This window comes from Delphinus delphis, chromosome 2 (assembly GCF_949987515.2).
Source record: "Delphinus delphis chromosome 2, mDelDel1.2, whole genome shotgun sequence".
NCBI lineage: Eukaryota > Metazoa > Chordata > Mammalia > Artiodactyla > Delphinidae > Delphinus > Delphinus delphis.
Window position 1 is genome coordinate 170,098,156 of NC_082684.1, and position 23,488 is coordinate 170,121,643.

Sequence of the window (23,488 nt, forward strand, 5' to 3'; positions counted from 1 at the left end):
ATTTTCTTTATGAGGTTCTAAATTAATCTCTGCTTTTCTAGGTACTGTTGTCTAATATCTTATGTCTTAAGTTGTTTTTAAAGAATGTATCATTCTGAACTTTAAAAACTAAACACATTCTAAGTATAATTAAATGCATATATTCTAAATAATTATACTTGATAAGCTGTCTAAATTATTTAAAATAATATAAATTATGTATTAAAAGAAAGAAAGTTAGTGTTTTGTAACTTACTTCCTCTTAATACATCTTTCTAAGTCAAAATACAGAGATCTGTATGATCCTTTATGACTGCATAATTTCCCATAATATTTTAAAAACTATTTTATTATTTTTAAAATCAATTCTGTGCTAATGGTCATTTAGTTTGCCTCAGCATTTCCCTATTTTAGATCATACTATGATGAACACCCTCATACAGATGTCATTGCATGTGTAATAATATATGATTACTTTGCTTTGGAAAATTTTCTAGAAACAGGATTTCTGGAGTCTGTTCTAATGACTAAAGACTATATACATGCCTAAGGCTTTGGATACATATTACCAGAGAGCCCTGCAGACTTGTTATAGCAGTTCATACTCTCAGCTATAGTATTTGCCGATACCCTGGTCAATATCAACTATTATTTTCCTTCAGCAATAACACCAACAACAAAATTTTAAAGATATTCCTGTGAAAAAAGAATTCAGACTGTACACAAGGTACACAACGAAATTAACTTTGAGCAAAAGGAAACTCTCAGAGGAAAGGAGGGCTGACTCCAGAAGCCGTGTGTGAAAATTAGATGAAGGACTTCTGAATACTTGGCCTGAAACGAAGAATATTTGAGATTTTTAAAAATATCCATTGACCACAGTTCTAATTTTGAAAAAGCATTGAATATTCTCTGTCGTTTCATAAAGAAGAACTGAGATAATTGAGAGAGGTAGCTTTTCATTTATTTTGAGAAGCATAACATATCTGTCCAAAAATGGGATGGGCTGTTTCATGAAGAGGTGTGATTTTTGTCATTTGTCAGACAGGGACCAGACGAAGGTGTTTTTGAGGTCATTTCTGCATGGGTTGGAGATAGCACTAGACGACCTCTTAAGTTTTTTTAATACCGAGTTTCATTTAATCCAGTGGGAGCCCAGTGGTTTCTAAGTGTGATACTATTTATGTTCCCAGGTAAAGTTCTTGGTATTTTTAAAATTATAACTTATTTTCTTAATTATAATTCTTGTTTGTCCTTTTTATGAAATACCACATGTATACAAAGAGTGTGTAAAACATGTGCGACATAGTGGATAATTACAAAACACACACTCGTGTAACGATGGCCGAAGTCAAGGAGGAGTATTATCAGGCCCTCAAAAGCCCTGCACGTCCCCCTCCCTCCATTTGTAACTCACTTTCTCTTCTGAGGGACTAGTTTTTGGTTTTAATGTAGTACTGCAGTGCCGACTCATGGCTATCTATGGTCATTGACTTATCGCTGACTCCAGGCTTGGTTTTATTTTATTTTTTTCTCTTTATAAATGTTATCACTCCCTCCCATTGTAATGTTTTTCTTATGTATTCTACTACACAGATTGGTCCTTTCTGAAACACTCGCCAAATGACCTAAACCATTAGGGTTATTTAAGGTGTGACAATAATTCAGGATATCTGTTAGTGGAAACTAAAGAAAAAGAAATATAACTTACTTTCTGCATCTACTTTTCACTTACCAAAATAAGTGTTTGGTCTCCTAAAATAGGAATTACTATTACTAATGACATAGGGAATTACTATTGTTGTTTGATATGTTTTTTTAAATAGGTTATCAGGAGATTAAGAGAAAGAGGAGAACCAATCAGACTCTTTGGAGAAACTGATTACGATGCTTTTCAACGTTTAAGAAAAATAGAGATCCTCACACCAGAAGTTAACAAGGTAAGAAGTCAGAACAAAGGTCGAAGAATGTCGTTGTACCATATAAATGAGAATAGTATGGACTTCGACAGAGTTCAACTAATTGCATTACTATAGAGAAAAAAGGAAAAATAAAGTTGCCAGATTACTGCTGCTGAATGTAAGTTTTCTTTTTTTTTTAAATTTTGTGTGTGCGTGAGTTTATTTTTTTTTACTTATTATTTTTCAGTATTTATTTATTTATTTGTTTTTGGCCTCATCAGGTCTTACTTGTGGCACTCGAGATCTAGTTGTGGCGTGCGGGCTTAGTCGCCCCACGGCATGTGGGAATCTTAGTTCCCCTGCCAGGGATCAAACCTGTGTCCCCTGCATTGGAAGGCGGATTCTTAACCCCTGGACCACCAGGGAAGTCCCAGGTTTTCTTTAATTTTCTTTTAAAAAGCACACATCTTGGGCATGCAGTTTAGTGCCTTTTGACAAATACATGCAAGTGTGTGGCCACTACCCTTATGAAGATATAGAGTATTTTCATCACACACACATGGAAGTTCCCCAGCACTCCTCCTTGGCCAGTCCCCGGGTTCTTCTTCCTCTACTCCTGGGCAGCCACCTTGTTAAATTCTATCCCTGCCAGTGAATTTAGAGGTTGTGTGTCTGGCTTCTTTTGCTCAGTGTGATATTTTGTAGATTCGTCCATGTTATTGTGGATGTTGGTAGTTTGTTCCTTTACATTGCTGATGATATTCAGCTGTATGAATATATCAGAATATGTTTCTAGCTTTGGGCTGTTATGAATAAAACTGCTGTGAACATTCTTACACAGATCTTTTTTGGATCTGTGTTATTCCTCTTGGGTAAATATGTTTTTATCTCTCTGGTAAATACTTAGAAGTGGAATTGCTGTATAGTAAGAGTAAATGTGTGTTCAGCTTTTTAGGAAATGCCAAATATTTCCAGTGTCTCATCAGTGTTTGTTATTGTTAGTCTTTTAAATTTTAACCATTCTCTTGTATTGTGGTAGATCTCATTGTGGTTCTATTCACAGTTCCCTGATAACTAAAGATTATGAGCATCTTTTCATAGACTTATTGGCCATATCTTTCTCTATGCAGTGTGTCTTCTGTTCATGTTTCAGTTGGGTTGTTTGTCTTTTTATTTTTGAGTTGTAGGCGTTCTTTATGTGTATTCTGGATTCTTTGTCAGATATACAGATTCATGTTTTGTGTCTGTTCTTTCCTAGTCTAGGCCTTACCTGTTCTCTTAATGGTGCCTTTCCATGGGCAGGACTTCCAAATTTTGATGAAGTTCGCTTTATGGTTATTGCTTTTGGTGTTTTGCTTAAGAAATCTTTGCTTACCCTAAGGTCTTAAAGAGATGGTATTTTCTTCTAAAACTTTAATAATTTTAGCTTTACTTTTAGGACTCTAATCTTGTTTTATGGCTCAGCTTATGGTCTGTCTTGGCGAATATTCCATGGACTCTTGAAAAGAGTATGTTTTATGCTTTGGATAAATGTCAGTTACAGTGGTGGTGTTCAGATCTTCTGTGGCCTTATTAACTTGCTCTTTCAGTGAGAGACAGGTGTGGTTATCTGTGGCTGTGTAACAATCCACCCCAAAACTTACAGCTTAAAACAATTCATTATTATAAAATCTTTCTCAGTCATCTATGATGGTAACAAACCACCCCGAAACCTAGTAACCTAAGGTAATTTATCATTCTCCCTCACAGGTCTGTGGTTCGATTGGGCTAAGTTAAGCTGGGCAGTTTTTTGCTTGGGGTCTTGCATGTGATACAGTCAGGTGAGGGCTGTGGCTGAGGTCATCTGAAGGCTCCTTGGACTGGCCTTCCAACTTAGAATGCTGCCTTAAAGGTGCAGCTGCTTTGTAGCAGGTGTCAGCATTTCCTGCCTTTTTAAGGCTGAGTAATACTCCATTGTATATATGGACCCCATTTTGTTTATCCATTCACCCTCGATGGACATGTAGGTTACTTCTACCTTTTGGCTATTGTGAATAATCCTGCTATGGACACAAGTATATAAATACCTGTTGGAGTCCCTGATTTCACTTCTTTTGCATATATTCCCAGAAGTGGAATTGCTAGATCATACGGTGATTCTGTGTCTAACTTTTTTTTTTTTTTTTTTTGCGGTACGTGGGCCTCCCACCTCTGTGGCCTCTCCTGCTGCGGAGCACAGGCTCCGGACGCGCAGGCCCAGTGGCCATGGCTTACGGGCCCCGCCGCTCCGCCGCATGTGGGATCCTCCCGGACCGGGGCACAAACCCGTGTCCCCTGCATCGGCAGGCGGACTCTCAACCACTGCGCCACCAGGGAAAACCTAACTTTTTTTTAAAGCATAATGAATTTAAAAATTTTTCTTCATTTATATTATTAATGTGCACATCAATTTGTTTTTCTTTATTTTCAGTCCTATCTGAACTTTCCTAACTTAAATTCTTGGAAAGAGTAAGTGGTTTTGTAATGCTTCATTTCACCGATATTTGTTTCTCTTCTATCTCTTGAGTCATTTTCCTTATCAAAAGATAGTTTAAAATGCTAATGTGAACTATTCAATTTTTGTTACCTGATTTAATTTTTCTACTGCTCATTTCATTACTTGAAAAATCTCCTAGCTTTTAATATTAATTTATTACAACCTGCTGTATTCTAATCTTATTCAAGCCTGTCCCAAATACTAGAGTTTCTTATGTACTTTTTAAAAACTGGGGTATAATTGACGTATAACATTAATTTCAGGTGTACAGCATAATGATTTTATATGATCACCACAATAATCTAGTTAATATTCATCACCATACAGAGTTACAACAAAATTTTTTTTTCTTGTGATGAGGACTTTTTTTTAGAGATCTACTCTCTGAGTAACTTTGAAATATGCAATACAGTATTATTACCTTTAGTCACTATGCTGTACATTATATCCCTGTGATTTATTTATTTTAGAAATAACTGGAGCAGTCTAAAAGTTCATAAATTTGAACACATTCTGAAGCTCTACATTTTTACTCCCCTCCCTCCACGTTTTATTTTTCTGATACCACATTTTACATCTTTTTGTCTTGTGTAGCCCTTAACTAATTGTTGTAGTTAGAGTTGTTTTTACTACTTTTGTCTTTTAATCTTCATACTAGCTTTATGAGTGATTCACTACTTTTACTATATATTTACCTTTACCAGTGAGATACGTACTTTCATATGTTTTCTTGTTATTAATTAGTGCCGTTTCTTGCCAGCTTAAAGAAGTCCCTTTAACATTTCTTATAAGGCTGGTTTAGTGATGATGAACTCCTTTAGCTTTTGCTTCTCTGGAAACTGTTGCTTCTTCAGTTCTGAATGATAACTTTGCTGGGTAGAGTGTTCTTGGAAGTTTGTTCTTTTAGCACTTTGAATATATTGTGCCACTCCCTCCTGGTCTGCGAAGTTTCTGCTGAAAAAAATCTCCTGATAGTCTTATGGGGGAGCGGGGTTCCCTTGTACAAAACAAGCTGTTTTTCTCTTGCTGCTTTTAAGATGCTCTCCTTCTTTAACTTTTTTTTTTTTAATTGAAGTAGTTGTTTTACAGTATTGTGTTAATTTCGGGTATAGAGCATAGTGATTCAGGTTTTTGCAGATTATATTCCATTATAGGTTATTACAAGATATTGGGTATAATTCCCTGTGCGATACAGTATATCTTTGTTGCTTATCTATTTTAAATATAATAGTTTGTATCTGTTACTCCCATACCCCTAATTTGTCCCTCTCTCCTTTCCTTCCCCCCTTGGTAACCACAAGTTTGTTTTCGATATCTGTCTGTTTCTGTTTTGCATATACTTTCATTTGTATTATTTTTTAGTTTCCACATATGGGTGATATCATACAGTATTTGTCTTTCTCTGACTTATTTCACTAAGCATAATACTCTCCAGGTCCATCCATGTTGTTGCAAATGGCAGAATTTCATTCTTTTTTTATGGCTGAGTAATATTCCAGTGTGTGTGTGCGTGTGTGTGTGTGTATGTGTGTGTCACATCTTCTTAATCCAGTCACCTGTTGGGCACTTGGGTTGCTTCCATGTCTTGGCTATCATAAATAGTGCTGCTGTGACCATTGGGGTGCATGTATCTTTTCGAATTTAGTATTTTCACTTTTTCTGGGTATATACCCAGGAGTGGGATTGCTGGATCATATGGTAGTTCTGTTTTTAGTTTAAGGAACCTGAATACTGTTTTCCATAGTGGCTCTCTCAATTTTGATTCCTACAAACAGTGTATGAGGGTTCCCTTTTCTCAACATCCTCTGCAACTTTTGTTTTGTAGACTTTTCAAGGATGGCCATTCTGACAGGTGTGAGGTGATACCTCATTGTGGTTTTGATTTGCATTTCTCTAATAATTAGTGATGTGGAGCATCTTTTCATGTGCCTGTTAGCCATCTGCATGTCTTCTTTGGAGAAATGTCTGTTCAGGTCTTCTGACCATGTTTGGATTGGGTTGTTTTTTGATATTGAGTTGTATGAGCTGTTTGTATATTTTGGATATTAACCCCTTGTGGGTCACATCATTTATAAATATTTTCTCCCATTCAGTAGGTTGTCTTTTTGTATTGATGGTTTCCTTGCTGTGCAAAAGCTTTCAAGTGTAATCACGTCCCATTTGTTTGGTTTTGCTTTTATTTCTTTTGCCTTAAAGACTGATTAAAGAGAGTATTGCTAAGATTTATGTCAAAGACTGCTCCGCCTGTGTTGTATTGTAGGAGTTGTCTTTAACTTTGGACATTATAATGTATCTTGGTGTGGGTATGTTTAACTTTTTCAGATATTGCCGTACCATTTTCCACAGCAACTGTACCATTTCACATTTCCAGCAGTGCACTAGGGTCTGTTTCTCCATATCCTAGCCAAGTTGTTAGTTTCTGTTTTCTGTTGATAATATTCATCCTAATGGCTGTGAAGTGGCATCTCTCTGTGGTTTGATTTGCATTTCCTTAAGGACTAGTGATGTTGAGCACCTTTTCATTTATGTACTGGCCGTTTGTATGTCATCTGTTAAAGTCCTTTGCCCATTTTAAATCAGGTTGTTTTCTGTTTTGTTAGGTAACTCTAAGAGTTTTATAGTTTTAGCTCTTACATTTGGGTCTTTGATCCAATTTGAGTTAATTTTTGAATGTGGTATATGCTGAGGGTCTAGCTTTAAGGCTTCCAGTTTTACCAAGTGGTCACAAACTGGAAGTGAATAGAATGTGGAATTTGCTGGTTTGTTAGAAACATAGTGAAATCCTAGGATATGGTTGAGACCCTGGTTTTATACTGTTGACATTTCCAAATGTTTTGGGAGTTCAAAGTATCAATAGTTGCAGTTGTTAGACATTTTCAGTGAACCAGGAGAATGGGTTGGGGACCAGTGGAGACCTGGTCACTTTCACTAGGGCCTCATTAGAAAATTACAGCATTAACGCCTATTCTTATTTGGATTTGTCACTCGTATGTTTTATTTTTCTGACCATCAGATTACCTATTGTATGTACATTCTTTTAAATTTAAATATGTTCATAAGAATTGACTTTGCATGGATGGTGGTGATAGCTGTATAATAAATTGAAATATTATTTGAGTTTCTTTGTGGAGAAAAAAGTGGATTATACTCATTATTAGAGAAAAAATCAGAAGTGAAACATCAGTGAAATTTCATACCAGATGTAACTTTTTACCTTTCCTCAGGGATTGAGGAATGATCTGAAGGCAGCTTTGGATAAGATTGATCAGCAGTACCTGAATGAAATTGTGGGTGGCCAAGAACCTGGAGAGGAAGACACCCAGAATGATTTGAAAGTTCATGAAGAAAACACCACAATTGAAGAGTTAGAGGTGACCCCTCTGCCACCTTCCCTGGTTCCCCGTCACGCCTTTCATTCCCTGCGGCAGATGGTTGGGCTCCTCAGACTCTTCAGTGTACAGCGTGCTGGCGTCTTTGGTCACTACAAAGGCCCTTCTTCTGTTTCGTGCCTTGTGTTTATTCACTCGCTTTTTCTCGTTTTCTATACGCATTCGCCTACTTCCTGCCTTCAAAAGTATTCATTCTGATGTGTTTGATGTGTATCCTTTGATTTGTTGATGGTCTTGTAGAACCAGTAGTGTTTTGTCGGCATGTGTTTTGGTATACACATAAATGATATTTTACTGTGAAATTCTTCATTCTGTTCACTTTTTTCCCACTTAGAACTATGTTAAGTTCCATCCTTGATACCTTAGGTACATCTAAACCTTTGATTTTAACTGTTAACATAGCATTTCATACACTGTGGCATTCACTGCCTTTTACTTTTTGTTCGCCATAATGACAGACAGTGAGATTGCTCCCAGCTCCCTGTTACCACAGACAGCTTTGTGATAAACAGTCTTGCACATGACCCCTCTGGAGCAGAAGCAGGATTGCTTCTGATATATGTTTAACTTGTCTGAGTACTGCCAAATTGCTCTCTGTAATGAGTTTGCCAGTCTCCGCCCTCCACCAGCAGTGTGTGAGTGTCTTGTATCCCTGCATCCCTGCCAACACCTGGCAGTATCTTGCTTTCTTATTTTTGCCAGTGTGTTGAATGTGGAGTGATATATGTAATCTTATTTAAAAGTTGTATTATCTAAATATCTAGCATGAGCAAAAATAATGACTTAGTTTAAAGTTCTTAATGGTTAATAAAACATAGTTATTTTTTCTGTCACCTTTTGTTCCTGGCTCTTAACCCACATTGCATGCTGTGAGTGAGACTGTAGTTAAGGAAGATGTCCTTTTAATTATACCTCGACCCCCTAAATTTTACTGCAATAATTGGTGTGAGCAACCAGTTCTGGACATTTTTTTCTTTTTTCCTTCGTTTCAAACAGCTTTGGAGATAGTCACATACTATACAATTTATCCATTTAATGTGTACAATTCAGTGGTTTTTAGTATATTCACAGGTTGCTACAACCATCATCACAATCTAAGTTTAGAGCATTTTGTTCCCCTAAAAATAAACCTTGTTCATGTTCATTAGCAGTCATTCCCTTTACTCCCTCTTTGAGTCATAAAAGATAACATGCTCTCTAAATTTAAAATGGCCAATTGTCTTTTTTTTAAATCTATCTAGAAATTCCATCAGGGTTTTAAATCAAAATTGGACCATACGTGTATGTAATAAAGAGCCGTGTTCAGTCTGGTGTTGCTAATGTATGTGTTCCGCTGTTGCTCTTGACTAATGAACAGAAGCACTCTTTTTCTTCAGGCACTGGGAGAGTCTTTAGGAAAAGGTGATGATCATAAAGACATGGACATCATTACCAAATTCCTGAAGGTATGTACTTTTTGGCTAGGAAAGGAGGACATGTTTTCTTTAGTTAAGAACTGGTCTTGCTTTCTGTTTTTTGGGTTTTTTTTGGGGGTTTTCATTTTTGAATTGTTTAAGAGTTACAGACTGGAAAGGGAAATCCTCACTAAACATTTCTGCACGTACGGTGTTTATGATATTGCTATGTGCTTGGATATAGAGGTTTAACAAAGAAAATGTATATTTACTTTCTTCATAGCACTTGTAAAGCTGACTTATTAATGTAAATACACCGAAAAGAATCATAGCAGTGGAATGAACAAGAAGTTCTAAGGATTAAAACTTTGTTTTTAAACACTCTGGGAAGGCGTGCAATAAGGAGAAGCTTTTCTGAGAGATGATGACACTAAGGAAGGGAAGGAGGTGGGAAGACGTTGACAGGGAAAAAGGCAAACACTCGAGCAGCCTTTCAGAGACTTGCGATTAGCTCATTCATCCTTCCCGGAATTCCTCTTTCAGTGGTTTAGGTAGCGTATGTGCAAATCCCAGATTCCTTTTAACATTTATTCACACATTATTTGTGTTCAGAACTAGAGATATAAATGCAAGAAAAGCTTTTACTTGTGTTTACAGTTTAAATACAACATAATTAGCCATCAAGATTCTCAATCTGTTGAGGATTTGGCATGGAATTAGCTAGGGCGTGGTGGGATCTAGCATGAACTAGAATTTCCTCCTTGAGTGACAGCCTCTCCCTATGTAGGACATGCATAGGTAACACCGCTAGGGGAGTATGGCTTCCTCAGCCCTCAGTGTTTACCTGCCTCTGGGAAGGATGCTCTTTGTGCATTTAACTCAGGGGGCACCTGGGTAGTTTTCTGGGGCAGGGTGGGGGCTGGTCATAGTTTCTTTTATTTTCGTTCGTTTTTTTCCTTCCTTCTCCTTTGGTCAGGCACTTTAGAGGGAATTTTTAATTGAATTGTGGTCTCTACTGCAAAAGTAGAAAGTCCAAATACTACAACATCATCCCTGGAAGATTGATTAAATATCACAGCACATATGGCATTATGGCTGATGAGTCTAGGTAGGTTGAATTTTATGTAATAGAAATACAAATAAAAGTTTATTTCTGTCAAGCAGTTGCCGGTGAAATTTGATAGCTCTTTCAGGGGAAATGGATCGCATCTGAGCTGGGAGAGGTGTAGAATAGGGAAGTCTGTGACTTGCCAAAGGTACTACATTAAAACATACGTGACGCAGTAAGCAGAGATAGTTCATTAGTTACATATCGGTTGATGTTTTAATCAGTCAAGACATTTACTCTAAGGATGAGTGTATACCATTTTGTGCATCAGAGAACTTTTAAGCTTACAGAACCACTGGGTGGCATTGTAGTCTAAATTTACCCTTTTTTCCCACAGTTTCTTCTTGGTGTTTGGGCTAAGGAGCTGAATGCCAGAGAGGATTATGTGAAGCGCAGTGTACAGGGTAAACTCAACAGTGCTACTCAGAAACAGACCGAGTCCTATCTCAGACCCCTTTTCAGAAAGCTACGGAAAAGGGTGAGGTTTCACGAAAAATGCTTTTGTTAACTGATTTTTAAAAAATAGAATATATAAAGTTAGAATAAATGCAGTCTGTAACACTGTAGCTTCCAAAATTTAGTTATGCTCTTTTTTCTTTTCCAGAATCTTCCTGCTGATATTAAAGAATCCATAACAGATATCATTAAATTCATGTTGCAGAGGGAATATGTGAAGGTACATTACCATGCTGTGCATCAGAATTATGTTTATGAGCAGACGTAGGTTGTGTACATAATATGTTCATCTCGTGTGGGAGTATTTTAATAGAAGATTTAAGAATAAATGTGAAATGAATTAGTAGTAAAAAAAACTTTCATTTTCTAATATATTAGCTTTATTGTTAGGCATGAATAATAAAGTTTAAGACTGCACTGTAATTTTTAGTCATTTTTAAGGAAGGTGTAAAGATTCTTCACAAACTGGATATAAGCAGCCGTTCATTTCATGAATGGGATTGAATTTCAAAGTTTTTAGATTGTTGATTATGGCTTGGAACAAATTTTCCCGTAGAAGCAATGTTACGTAGATTAGTTTCCCAGGCCAGCTATAAAAACCTACTTAATCCATAATATAGCTGAACCATCGTACTGATGATACAGTGGAATTTAACTGCCCTTTATGCTGTTTTCTCTGAGAAAATGTTCCAAGTAAGGCTGCCAGAATTTCTCTCTCCCATTTCAGTACTGCAACAATAGCAAAGCCCAGGAGGGGAGACTTCCCCTGCTGCAGTGTCTTTATTCCTGAGTGGACTCTGGGACCAGGTGGCAGAGGACAGAGCTCTGGGGTCCATGTGCTTCCTGGGTAGAGTTTAGAAAGGAGGTGGAAGGCCATCAGTCTGTGTGGCGAACAAGAAGAGAAGGGCCTCTTGCACCACTAATGGGATTGGAAGTGCACCCCTGCTCGTGGGCCATCAGCCGAGTTTGAGGAGGGAGGCTCCCAGCGGCTGTGCCTCCCAAGAGAGGAGTGGAGGGTTCCGTGCAGCATCTCCAGTGACAGTTCCAGAGCCTTGATGGGGCTCTGCCAGAAAAGTGGGGATGCGTTGCTTATTCCTGTGCTCTGAGTGTCTGTCCTCAGAAGGGACTGTGGGTGATCCTGGGTGACTGGAGATCTCCTTGATGAGAGCCTCATGCTAATGGGCTAAAGTAGTGTTTTTAGTCCCTCTAGATGAGAGCCTGTTGGTTAGTCAGAGAAAGTGTTTCTGCTTTATAGCTATGAGTTTTATTTTTGGATAGTTTCTGTTGCCTGGAGCTTAGCAGGGATGATTGCATTGGGATGGATGGATAAGGTCACCATCAGTGCAGAAGGAACTCACAGCACTTGCCTGCTAGAGGTGATGCCTTCCCTCTTGATACTTTTCTCATTCTCATATATGAGAAGCTGGTGAAAGTTTATTTTATATAAAGTACAGAAAGAACTAAAACTTAATATTAGGACACTCTTCTTTGGAAATTTGGGGAAACTGAATATTGGAAATTTTATCAGTTAATATCCAGTATTAAACTTTACACACACGAGTATCAGGGATTTAAAAAAATGTGTATATGCTGTTTTAAAATTCAGTATATCAGTCTCATAGTTGTTTGATTTTTAAATGAAGATCTCTTTGAGGCCTGGCTGTGTAAGCCTCTCTGAAACCCTTGGGGTCTTTGAGAGTTTACTTGCTTTCTGTTTTGTCCCCCACCCCAGCCCAGGTAGCCAGGCTTGGTTTAGAAAAAGAGCCATTTTTCTTCATTGCTTTCTCTCTTCTCATTTTGTCGCTTTTAAGGTTCTTGGCAGGTGGGAGGTTTGGGGGGCCAGAGTGAAGTGATCTCATCCTTTAGCTATTTGGCTCGAGGGCCAGTATTTAATCTCTGTTTACACATCTGCTATGGACCCGATGTGATGGTCCCAGCACACACAGCCCACACTGCTTTCAGAGGTCTGCACTGCTGTGCAGGGAGTAGTTGTAGTTTCAGGTTGGATTATGAAAAACTAGTTAGCCTCTGTCTTCTCTGTGACCACCTAGGGAGAAGACTAGGTCTAACGGAAACTCAGACTAGAGTTTTTGTCAGTGCATCAAATTACCTGCCTGGTAATTCCAGATCTGAAATGTATTAACTTCCAGTGCACCAAGGCTGCAAAGGAATGTTTTGTCTTTTTACTCCCTGGGTTAGCGTTGGTTTCTGTTTTTCCACAGACATTTGTGGTCCTGGGTAAGCAGTCAGTCACCCCATATTTTAATTTCTTTTGTTTGAATAATGGGAATGATAATATTTTCAACACGCCCAAGAGATGGATGAAAATTTCATCACGAAGGGCTGTGAAATACTAAATGAAAATTTGGACCAGCAGAATATTTCTGCTTTCCTGATCTCTTCTTCAACTCTCTTTTCAGGCTAATGATGCTTATCTTCAGATGGCCATTGGAAATGCCCCTTGGCCCATTGGTGTCACTATGGTTGGCATCCATGCCAGAACCGGTAGGGAAAAGATTTTTTCCAAGCACGTTGCACATGTTTTAAATGATGAGACACAGCGGAAGTATATTCAGGTAAGCAGTTTGGAGGGAAAAGTGCTCTGGAGGTTAACATTCCCCGGTTCTCAAACTAAGTTTTGAGAGGAGGAGAATTATAGTGATTGGGTATAGCATGACAGGATGCAAGTCCACTCCTTATGTAAATAGTACTTGTATGTAAGACACCTTCCACTGTGCTATAAAATAGAAACCTTTTAGGTTTCATATATGATGTAAGACAGGGTGAAATGTTGTGCTTTAATTACCTGAGTAGTGAAATAAAACTATTGCTGTTCGCTTGGGGAGTTTACTAAAGAATGACGAATTTAGAGTATTTTGCAATAATTCACATTTTGTTACTTTCAAGGTAGATTAACATCTAGGCTAAAAAGGTATAAACGGTAAAAATTTAGCTAGTAAATATTTTTAAATAATTTGTAACAACACTTCGGTACACAGATTTAAAATATTTATAGTTTATTTTCTTAAAGTTATACATGCCTCACATAAACCTGGTTACACTGCTGTTGGGTTAAACTTTTCTTTTTAGTGGGAAAAAACCCTCAACTGTAATCTAGCTTTTGCCAAGGTGTCAAAAACCCCAGGTTGTGTCTGTATAATGACTTTTGCTGGATGTTAGCTCTAAAGCTTGAAGATGAAACTCTGAAAGTTTACTTAAAGTGTAAGATACACTTAAAATGCCGAAAGTGCTTTCAGAATTTGTGCCAGACAACAGTCACTATCATGTTCATGGATTATCTTTTTATTTCATTTCAATTCCAAGTGCTAAAGGTTATTTTGTGTCATGCTTTGTACCTTATTCATATATATTAGCATTTTAAAATATTTCAACCTGACCCCCTAATGTGAACTGTAGAACTTATAGAGTTCAAATATACTTGTGGAAATTCAAAACATTTCCATTTTCTTTTTTTTTTTTTTTTTTTTTTTTGTGGTATGCGGGCCGCACAGGCTCAGCGGCCATGGCTCACGGGCCCAGCCGCTCCGCGGCACGTGGGATCCCCCCAGACCGGGGCACGAACCCGTGTCCCCTGCATCAGCAGGCAGACTCTCAACCACTGCGCCACCAGGGAAGCCCCTCCATTTTCTTAATAACCACCATTGACCATATCGAAGGCAAAAAGCTTTTAGTTGGGGAAAAAAAAAGTGGTTTGGCTTTAACAATAGAAAACAGTTACCAGTGATTAAATTTGCTAATTGTGTTCTGCTATACCATGACCAAAGCTATAGTGTGTATAAGAGTTCATATAATTAGATAAATTGTCTTAAAGACAGCATCTTCTTTAGACAATGGTATGATTACCATCATCTTATAAACTGAGTTTTCTTTTTTAAAATATGCCTAGTATTTTAAAGACTTCTGGTTCATTTTGGAAGCTATATAGTGACCTATCCTCCCTCCATTGTTCTTCCTTTTTAACTCTTCTCTTCCCCTTAAAATGTTTTTCCCCCTTTTTCCCAAGATGATTAGAGAAAATTGGCAAACATACTGTATCTGAACTTTAGGAAGGTGTTTGACCTAAATCCAATAATATTCTTGTGTACAGATGTAAATATGGTAAAATGATCAGGTGGACTCAGCTTGTTGAGTGAGAGAAGCCATGCATACTAAATAATGGATCCGTGTGTGTTTGGGTGCGTGCTAGGGACATGCCGTGGGGCACTCAGTGACCTCAGTACTGTCCTATTCAACAGTTTTAATGACCAATTTGGATGGCTGTACTGAGAGGTATATTTATCAGCTTTACAGACAGTAAGAAACAGAAGGAATAGGGTGTGCGTTCAGGTGGAGGAGAAATTTGCATTCCAGAAGTTCTTGACAGACTGAAGAAAAAAGCAGATTCTAAAAATATAATATTTAGCAATGATGACCATAAAGAAATTTGGAAGTCTAATAACTCAGTTAGACTTCTAACAAGTCAAGTTAGACTTGAGCATACAGTTTGAGCACTGTATATGAGGAAGAATTAGGGAATTTAAGTACAATAACAGTAGTACAGTATGGCTACTGGAAAGTCTAATGATAGCTTATGCTACATTATTAGATGTAATAATTTAGTATAAGTTCCACAAGGCAAGAGCATAGTTCACTGTCATATCCGCAGAGTCTGGAATAGTACTCATGGTGGGTGCTCAGTAAATATCTGTCGAATGAATGAATACTCCAGAGGACGAGAGGTGCAAGTCTTGCTTTTTTTCCCCTAGTCCTTGAGAAAGGAGACTCTTGGTGGGGGTTTGGGTAACTATAGATAATGAGAGAACTTTCCGATGGAAGAGGGATTAAACTTGTCCCATACAGTTAAGGACCAGGTAAGGTATAGGAATGAAGGCATATTTCTAATCAGTGTAAGGAAAGGATTCTTCCTTTTTTTAATCTTTTTGTTTTGAAACAATGAGAGACTGGTAAGAGGTTGCACAGGCTCCGGATGCGCAGGCTCAGTGGCCATGGCTCACGGGCCCAGCCGCTCCACGGCATGTGGGATCTTCCCGGACCGGGGCATGAACCCGTGTCCCCCGCATCGGCACGCGGACTCTCAACCACTGTGCCACCAGTGAAGCCCCAAAGAAGCTTTTTAACAGGCAGAATTGCCCCAAAATAGGAGTAGGGCTGCTTTAGAAGATATGGGGGAGATCCCTACCACTTGATGTGTGCAAGCATCCAGTTAACTGTTGCCCTTTCTGGTCTGTTGATTTCTCTGGTACTTCTCTGCCATTTTCCCTAGAGGCCATCGCTTAAACCTGAGGTTGCAAACTCACATACCCAGGATAGTTGGGTAACAGGTGAGCTGAGTGTTAAGAAGCCTCTGACCCTCGGTCTCTCTTTTCTTTTTCTACTTTTCATGTAGCCACAGATGGAAGCAGTATTTTCATTTTCCTCTCAACTCTGTGATAAGAACGGTGGACAGTTGATTACCAATGTTGTGTTAGTTCAACTGTACTCCAGTATAAAATAAAAACTTTAAAAAGTGGATAGCGCAAGCACAGTGTGAAGTGTCAGCTGAGTCTTAGCCTCCAGCGTTACGGGAGTCACTTCAGCTCATTGTTGCCTTGTAGGAATATGGTTCTAGTGTTGTTCCATCTTCCTTTAGTTTTTAGTGAGATACTAGAATCCTTAATTTTTTAAAAAAGCGTATGCTCCTATTTTTAAAATATTGGCAATAACAAAAACAAAAAAATTAGCATTGTGTGAGGCCAAATAAAGTACCAGTTTTTGATCTGTCTTAAAATAAACCCATAGTGCAGCTCAAGGCAGAATGAAGCCACCCCCATGTTAGCGTTTTACGAAATTCTTGATTACAATTAACTGAGTGATTTCCTAAGCTGTCTTTTAAATCTTTCTCCTCTTATTTTGGTATTTGGGTGAGGTTGAGTTGAATTATTCCTACAAAGGGACAGTTTAAATATATTATTTGAAGTTTAAGTCAGGAAGTGACACACTTAAAGGATCAGGTAGTAAATATTTTAGGGTTTGGGCTTCATAGGTCTCTGCTACAACTCTTCAACCCTGCAGTGAAAGCAGCCAGTGGCTGTGTTCCAGGAAAACTCCATTTATAAAAGGGGCGAGTGGCCCGTGGGCCGTAGTTTGCTGACCCCTGGTAAATGTATAAACCCAAACCTTTTCTACGTTAAGATATTTGCTGAGGAGGTAATAGTGAAAGTCATTTAATAGGGTAATTTTTCTTTTTCTTCTTTTAATTTTTTTAACATCTTTATTGGAGTATAATTGCTTTACAATGGTGTATTAGTTTCTGCTGTACAGCAAAGTGAATCAGCTATATGTATACATATATCCCCATATCTCCTTCCACTTGCGTCTCCCTCCCACCCTCCCTATCCCACCCCTCTAGGGGGGACACAAAGCACCAAGCTGATCTCACTGTGCTATGCGGCTGCTTCCCACTAGCTGTCTGTTTTACATTTGGTAGTGTATATATGTCCATGCCACTCTCTCACTTCTTCCCAGCTTACTCTTCCCCTCCCCGTGTCCTCAAGTCCATTCTCTACGTCTGTGTTTTTCTGTGTCTTTATTCCCGTCCTGCCCCTACATTCTTCAGAACCATTTTTTTTTTAGATTCCAAATATATGTGTTAGCATACGGTATTTATTTTTCTCTTTCTGACTTACTTCACTCTGTATGACAGACTCTAGGTTCATCCACCTCACTACAAATAACTCAATTGCGTTTCTTTTTATGGCTGAGTAATATTCCATTGTATATATGTGCCACATCTTCTTTATCCATTCATCTGTCGATGGACACTTAGGTTGCTTCCATCACCTGGCTATTGTAAATAGGGCTGCAGTGAACATTTTGGTACATGACTCTTTTTGAATTATGGTTTTCTCAGGGTATATGCCCAGTAGTGGGATAGCTGGGTCATTTGGTAGTTCTATTTTTAGTTTTTTAAGGAATCTCCATACTGTTCTCCATAGTGGCTGTATCAATTTACATTCCCACCAACAGTGCAAGAGGGTTCCCTTTTCTCCACACCCTCTCCAGCATTTATTGTTTGTAGATTTTTTGATGATGGCCATTCTGACCGGTGTGAGGTGATATCTCATTGTAGTTTTGATTTGCATTTCTCTAATGATTAGTGATGTTTAGCATCCTTTCATCTGTTCGTTGGCAATCTGTATATCTTCTTTGGAGAAATGTCTATTTAGGTCTTCTGCCCATTTTTGGATTGAGTTGTTTGCTTTTTTGATACTGAGCTGCATGAGCTGCTTGTATATTTTGGAGATTAATCCTTTGTCAGTTGCTTCGTTTGCAAATATTTTCTCCCGTCCTGAGGGTTGTCTTTTGGTCTTGTTTATAGTTTCCTTTGCTGTGCAAAAGCTTTTAAGTTTCATTAGGTTCCATTTGTTTACTTTTGTTTTTATTTCCATTACTCTAGGAGGTGGGTCAAAAAGGATCTTGCTGTGGTTTATGTCATAGAGCATTCTGCATACGTTTTCCTCTAAGTTTTATAGTGTCTGGCCTTACATTTAGGTCTTTAATCCATTTTGAGTTTATTTTTGTGTATGGTGTTAGGGAGTGTTCTAATTTCATTCTTTTACATGTAGCTGTCCAGTTTTCCCAGCACCACTTATTGAAGAGGCTGTCTTTTCTCCATTGTATATTCTTGCCTCCTTTATCAAAGATAAGGGGACCGTATGTGCGTGGGTTTATCTTTGGGCTTTCTGTCCTGTTCCATTGATCTATATTTCTGTTTTTGTGCCAGTACCATACTTTCTTGATTACTGCAGCTTTGTAATATAGTCTGAAGTCCAGAAGCCTGATTCCTCCAGCTCCGTTTTTCTTTCTCAAGATTGCTTTGGCTATTCGGGGTCTTTTGTGTTTCCATACAAATTGTGAAATTTTTTGTTCTAGTTCTGTGAAAAATGCCAGTGGTAGTTTGGTAGGGATTGCACTGAATCTGTAGATTGCTTTGGGTAGTATAGTCATTTTCACAATGTTGATTCTTCCCATCCAGGAACATGGTATATCTCTCCATCTATTTGCATCATCTTTAATTTCTTTCATCAGTGTCTTATAGTTTCTGCATACAGGTCTTTTGTCTCCTTAGGTAGGTTTATTCCTAGGTATTTTATTCTTTTTGTTGCAATGGTAAATGGGAGTGTTTCCCTAACTTCTCTTTCAGATTTTTCATCATTAGTGTATAGGAATGCAAGAGATTTCTGTGCATTGATTTTTGTATCGTGCTACTTTACCAGATTCATTGATTAGCTCTAGTAGTGTTCTGGTAGCATCTTTAGGATTCTCTGTGTATAGTATCATGTCATCTGGAAACAGTGACAGTTTTACTTCTTCTTTTCCAGTTTGGATTCCTTTTATTTCTTTTTCTTCTCTGATTGCTGTGGCTAAAACTTCCAAAACTGTGTTGAATAAAATTTTTCTTTTTAAATTGAGATATAATAAACCTTAATAAACAGTGCAGCCTGTAAAGTGTACGAATCTTAATTGTACAGCTCAGTGATTCTTCATATATATGTGATATTTATCAAGACATAAAATGAGGTCTGGATCATAGGAGATTTCAAGCAGCACCCCTGAAGTTTCCCTCATTCCTTTTCCCAGCCTAATTCCTCCTCCCATCAGAAATAACCATGGTTTTGACATGTGTTATTATTGGTTAATTTTGCCAGTTCTTGGACATCATTTAAATGAAACCTTGCAATATGTAATTATTTTCTTTTATGTAGAAATATTGGTGAGAAGTAACTGTTTTCTGAAATATGGTAAAAACAATTCAGCGGGCTCTTCACTGTAACATGATTTCATCTTTGGGTTTTATGCAAACCTCTATAGAATTTAAACTGTGAAGGTTGTTTGAAGTGTTCTCTTTCTCACAAAAATTAAACACACCACAGGGAGGGTTTGCTCACCATGTAGATCCAAGAGAAGTTGTATAGCTTATCGGTAGCCTCAAATCTAGGGCGAGATGGAAATTGTTGGTAGGAACTTCAAGGGCTTTGGTCGGTCTGCCAGTGCAGATGTAGCCTTTGGCCCAGATTTGGATAAAGCTTCTTCTACACAGATTAAAGGAAGTTCTTGACTATTTAGAGTCTTTATAATTCAGTCATTTCAAGACATCTCTTGAAAAGGTTCATATCTTGGGTGTTCTTTACTTGTTGGTAAAGAAGAGCAGGAAGAAAAGCTGAAATGGACATCACGTGGTGATTTGCCCTCCAGATCCACTCCATCCTTCCTCACCGTGTTCTGTGCCCTGGAAACCTGGCTTTCATGAACAACATGGACAGGCTCTCTTGCCCTCTGACTTCTGAACGGGGCAGGCGATGAGAGGGACTGGAAGGCATTCTGTAGGTGGAAGAAGAACGAGTTTGGGGTATTTATTTCCCTGGCTTCCTCCCTGTAGAGTCACTACACCCTTCCACCCAAGGCCATAGCCGTCTCCATACAGTTAGTTACCCTCTCTGGGTTTCTGGTAACCAGTCTTCTCCCTTGCCCCCTTAGAAAACAGGCTAGCCACAGCTTTGTAGTGTTGTCAGCTCACGGGTCCCGGTCTTGCCCACGCCTTTGTAAAGTCCTTGGGACTGCTACCGTCAAATTACCCAGTTTGAGTATGCCCTTTGTTTCCTGTGGATACCCTCCCTGATTCCTATAGATTAGTCTGTCTGTGTGCTGTGTTACAACACAGGTTTCTTTGGGGATTAGAAGATTAAGGAGTAATATTCATTCCAAATAATTTTCCTCAAGCGTTCACTGTTCCAAAAGGCAAAATGTCCCATAATCTTCTCTGGCAAGTTGTGTTCAATGACCTTAAGTTTGTAAATTCCCTGGTTAAAAACATCATCCCAGCATCTTATGTCAGATATTTATATCTGCATTTCAGAATCTGGCATATTTCACCTGTACTAGAATTTGTCAAATTTAGTTGTTCATGGACCGTTTGTAAATTTATATGTTCGTGAATTGCTGAAAATGGTATAACAGAAACATTACTGCAGTGAGTGATCACAACGTGATCCATGTGTTGTATGCACATGTCATGGTTAGCTGGTCAACACTCCCTATGCATAAGATTGTATGTCACACATTTGTGGGTCAAGCGGCCTTATGCTACCTCCTGGCATTTTTGGCTCTGATAAACCATTTCTTAAAGGCAAGTTGTCTTGGTAACAAACTGTTTACCCATTTAATAACTTCCTGGCATATTAAAAGAAATTTTTAGAGAAAAATAGTGCTATCATTTCTCTTTCACATACATTACCTTTTAATATTACAGAACGCCATTGTTGGGTAGAAGCATACTGTGGGGAATGCTGGTCTAAACTGTGCCATGTTGCTTTTTAGCTGGCAGCTAAATAGACGTTTAACTTGGGGTGTTAACTCTGTATTTCTCAACCACATGCTTAAAAAGAAAAGTCAGATCACCGTGCAGTGTGAAGGCCTTGTCAGACAAAATCTTCGCTCAGATCGGCCATTTGCCATACTTTTTTTTTTTTTTTTTTTTTTTTTGCTGTACGCAGGCCTCTCACCGTTGTGGCCTCTGCCGTTGCGGAGCACAGGCTCCGGACGCGCAGGCTCAGCGGCCATGGCTCACGGGCCCAGCCGCTCCGCGGCATGTGGGATCTTCCCGGACCGGGGTACGAACCCGTGTCCCCTGCATCAGCAGGTGGACTCTCAACCACTGCGCCACCAGGGAAGCCCTGCCATACATTTTTACCTAACTTCGTTAAGTACGTGAGTGCTGTTTTCAAAATGGAATAATCACTTGTAATTTGTTCCTTTCTGTGAAGTGATGAACCTTTGAACTGGAAATAATGTTCTTTTATATATCAAACATTCAGACAAGTAAAAATTGAGAGCACCTCTCTATTTCTTACCATACACTCCAGAAGAAGATTTAGTCCCAAACTATTTTTTCTTTAATTTTCCACTAAGTCCTACAGATCCTGAATATTTTAATACATTTAATACTTGCATTGGGACTCTTCATTAGAAGTAGCATGAGATGGCCTTCATCTGCCATCATCCCAAGTAGCTAGATCCAGATCGGGTATTAAAAAGTCTAGAATGAGTAATTCAGATCAACTCAATGTTAATCCTATACTTGTAAGAAAAGAATTCCTGTGGGCAGTTCTTAAAGGCTTGGCCTTTTTATGCATGGCTGTGAATGTTAGTTGCTATTGTAGAAATTAACTTTTCATCATTAAGTACACATTTTTTGAAAATCACATTTCGAGTCAAATATGTATTCCTTTAGTCTGAAGTTAGGATTAATTAGTAACTTAAATATCTCATGGTAATTCGTTCCTTTATTGGAACCTTGGCAGTTTGTTGACGGAATTTAAATAGCTGCATGGAAAATGTTCTCAACTTATCCCTGTTCTTCATGTTCCTAGGCTGCACCACTAAACGCATCTGTGCTTTCGTTTTCAAGACTTTGTTCTTACAGGGTACACTAGTGACAGGAACAGAAATAATTGATAAAATGTCTTCCGTATACTTCAGTAAGGAGATTACTTAAAAACAAAAAAAGTCTCCCTCAAGTGCTATTAACTAATGATAGTTTATAAAATAAAAGGCGAATCTAGCTAAAAGGGTATGATTGTAATTTGGTTTTTTTTTTTTTTTTTTTTGCGCGGGCCTCTCACTGTCGTGGCCTCTCTTGTTGTGGAGCACAGGCTCCAGACGCGCAGGCTCAGTAGTTGCGGCTCACGGGCCCAGTTGCTCCACAGCATGTGGGATCCTCCCAGACCAGGGCTCGAACCCGTGTCCTCCGCATTGGCAGGCAGATTCTCAACCGCTGTGCCACCAGGGAAGCCCTGGTTTGGTTTTAAAAAGCATTTGCTTTCTGCAATGATAAAAAATTGCTGTTTTTTTGAGTTGATGCAGGATGATTGTTTTAATGGTTCATTGATTTATCTGGATATAAACAACTCTATTCAGGATTTGTATCCTATATCACATACTGTGATACACCAAACTGTATATGTAATTGATATTTTTATGCCTTATCTAGAATATGCTGTAATGCTTGCAATTAGGTTATTTAAAAATTGTGGTGAAATATATATGGCATAAATTTTACCATCTTAACCATTTAAAGAAAATCTTTATTCAGCTCTACCATCTTAACCATTTTTAAGTGTACAGTTCATCAGTTAGACTTTTAAATGCAGAATGTTTTCCTAGAAACAGAATTGATTTAAAAAAAAATCAGTTTTAGTAAAATATTGTATGGGGAGAAAGTCATTAAGGAGCCATTAATGAGGACTCTGTAGAATCTGGAAAGGCTCAGGACGTGGGACTTTTAGGTACCTCTAAAAGACTGGACCAGGGACTTCCCTGGCAGTCCAGTAAGACTCCACCTTCCAATGCAGGGGGTGCAGATTTGATCCCTGGTTGGGGAGTTAAGATTCCACATGCCTCGTGGCCAAAAAATCCAAAACATAAAACAGAAGCAGTATTGTAACAAATTCAATAAAGACTTTAAAAAATGGTCCACATCAAAAAAATCTTAAAAAAAAGACTGGACCATGGGATGGGACTGAAAATGAAGGAGTGGTTGAGAATTAGGATAAGTAGTCCAGAGATTCCTTCTACCCTGTGCAAGTGGGCCCTCCTGCCTTTCTCCCTTATAGCAGAAAACAGGTTAACTTTCTGAGGGATTTGTAGCCTCAGGCAGGGTGAGATGCCCTACTCAAAACAGGCAACTC

The 23,488-nt window shown here is 38.4% G+C and overlaps 1 protein-coding gene across 4 annotated transcripts in view; it reads left to right on the forward strand.

Annotated features, from left to right (window-relative positions):
* PRPF18 (pre-mRNA processing factor 18) overlaps positions 1 to 23,488 on the forward strand; it is a 58,081-nt gene that overhangs the window by 17,428 nt on the left and 17,165 nt on the right. For all 4 annotated transcript variants that reach the window (XM_060006263.1, XM_060006264.1, XM_060006266.1 and 1 more), the window contains 6 exons: positions 1,806 to 1,919; positions 7,620 to 7,766; positions 9,161 to 9,229; positions 10,624 to 10,764; positions 10,891 to 10,962; positions 13,163 to 13,318. In XM_060006263.1, the coding sequence (XP_059862246.1) occupies positions 1,806 to 1,919; positions 7,620 to 7,766; positions 9,161 to 9,229; positions 10,624 to 10,764; positions 10,891 to 10,962; positions 13,163 to 13,318 (699 nt within the window). The remainder of the gene's footprint in view (positions 1 to 1,805; positions 1,920 to 7,619; positions 7,767 to 9,160; positions 9,230 to 10,623; positions 10,765 to 10,890; positions 10,963 to 13,162; positions 13,319 to 23,488) is intronic.